The 2060-nt window shown below is 35.3% G+C and overlaps 1 protein-coding gene across 1 annotated transcript; it reads left to right on the top strand.

The window, feature by feature from the left end:
- Positions 1–1324: 1324 nt before the first annotated feature.
- LOC118749830 (uncharacterized protein CG45078) lies at positions 1325–1802 on the top strand (the record flags this gene model as incomplete). The annotated part of the gene is given in 1 exon segment (XM_036484611.1): positions 1325–1802. A coding segment is annotated over 1 exon segment (415 nt), but the record flags the coding sequence as incomplete, so codon positions are not given.
- Between the last annotated feature and the right edge of the window lie 258 nt (positions 1803–2060).

Here is a 2060-nt window from a genome sequence, read left to right as displayed (position 1 = left end):
TAAAAGTTAAACATTCTAATAATAGAAATATTAACAAAAACCAACAACCACATGATCAAGTGAATTGCAGCGGAATAGCTGCGCTTGATTGTAGTTGGCTTAGCAAAGTAAAATAAGCAACAAGAATTAACAAGGCAAACTTAGCACAGTGCGTTGGCAACTGACTGAGTCAGTGGTGATCGTCGGTTCGAATCCTACTGAAAGAAGTCTGATGAGGAAATGTGGTGATTTCCGAAATAGCTATCACCATATATGTAATACTTCTATATTGGCAGTAAGCTAACTTTTCTATGTGTAAGCATTTCGAAATCAAAGCGAGACAGTCTAGTACCGTTTTTTGTCAATGTATTGAGTACTTGAGTGCCGTTTGTGTATATGTGTTGTGTACATGTTTATTTATAAACGTATGTGTTCCTTTTCTTTCGTACGCGTTTATTGATATATCTGTACTGTAGTGTTTTCGGACGGTACTAGCTCTTACTGCCATTATAGGAGTATTACATATATGCTATCACTTCTACCATTTTTTCAAAATTATTGTTGCTTTTCCACAATAAGTTTTCACTAAAAACGGCTTCAAGCTCATAAAAATTGTTGAATATAAAAAGTATGGTTATGGTGTAAGCTAAAGCATACACTTATTTTTTCTGGTAACCAGGCGATATTTGTGCGTAAAGTATCGATATCTGATATTATTGTCCAAAAAAAAATCGCGCCGATAATATCGTATCGGAAGAAAAAAATATCGTCAATGTCGATATATCGATATAATATCAACGATCCTATTCTCTACTACTAAATTTAGTTATAATGAAACGAGAAAGCACTATCGCTAAAATGTTTAGTGGTAGTGAAGAAAATTTCACTAAGCTGGCGATATATAACACTTGGCGAAATGCGAAACGAACGATATTAATGTTAAAACCAAAATCGCTATCGTCCATTGTTGCTAGCTAACTTTTTGTTGCTTTCACATAAAACATTTTTTGTGAAGCGACCTGAACTCAAACATAGCAAGCCGAAAAGTGGCGAATCGATGATGGCTAACTAATGCAAAACCGATGTACTTTTTTCAATATACAAATTTATTTAGTGCTAGTGAAATGCACTCAAAATTTAGTTAAATTGTTTGCTTTTTTATAGCTTGATTATTATTTGTAAGATTACGCTCTTGTAAATATTTTTGGTTGTGTTTTTATTATACGCCAGCTTTTTCCTGCATCCCTTCATGATAAAACTTTTTCGTTAACATAAATTTTATTACACAAGTATGTACATATTTTACAAAATTTGTATTTTCGAACCTCATTGTATGGGCATTACAGCGCAAAACACCAATTGACTGGGAGAAATGCCCATATGTACCACGAGCTTCATTAGTGGCTGATCCTATTACTGCTTTTGGATCGCATCGCCCAGATAGTGAACGTCGAAAATGCTCAATACTTGACCCGATAAACCGCGAAGCCATCAAGCCAAACTATCGTATATTACATGAACCCATTAAGCCTTACGTATCGGCCAGAGATAGAAATAGGGAGAGGATTTTAAATCTGGCCCGTCAACATTTCGATGCCGTAGAAGCCGGAGGTACCACCACCGCTCGCATTTCACGCGATAGCATTGATGCAATCCTGCCACGCATACACCGAGCCGCCTCCGAGAACTTGAAGCCTGTTCGGAGGGAAAGTTACCGCAACGAGCGATCAGGTGCTACGGTCACAAAATACTATTATTAAGTTAATAAAGCACTTTAAATAGAATTGCTCTTACGAGTCTGTAAATTCAAGATAACAAATGAATAAACATACATACATATACATATTGGAAATAAACTAAAACTAGTAAATTGTATCACTAAATGCATATACATACATAAGTTTTTTGTTTAAATAGTTAATTTAACAAAAATCGTTGGAACAAATGCGATTATTTTACTTTTCTTTAGTACATACTAGGGATGTTCCGAGTGTGGAGTTTTAGACATCCGCGGATGTTTAAAAGCTAACATCCGCGGATGCGGATACGAATGCGAATGTCAAGTATTTTTAAGAAATAAT

The sequence above is a fragment of the Rhagoletis pomonella genome, unplaced genomic scaffold (assembly GCF_013731165.1).
Source record: "Rhagoletis pomonella isolate Grant_MI unplaced genomic scaffold, Rhpom_1.0 Rhpom_scaffold_00063, whole genome shotgun sequence".
NCBI classification, from domain to species: Eukaryota; Metazoa; Arthropoda; class Insecta; order Diptera; family Tephritidae; genus Rhagoletis; species Rhagoletis pomonella.
This window is presented reverse-complemented; position numbering and strand designations above follow the sequence as displayed.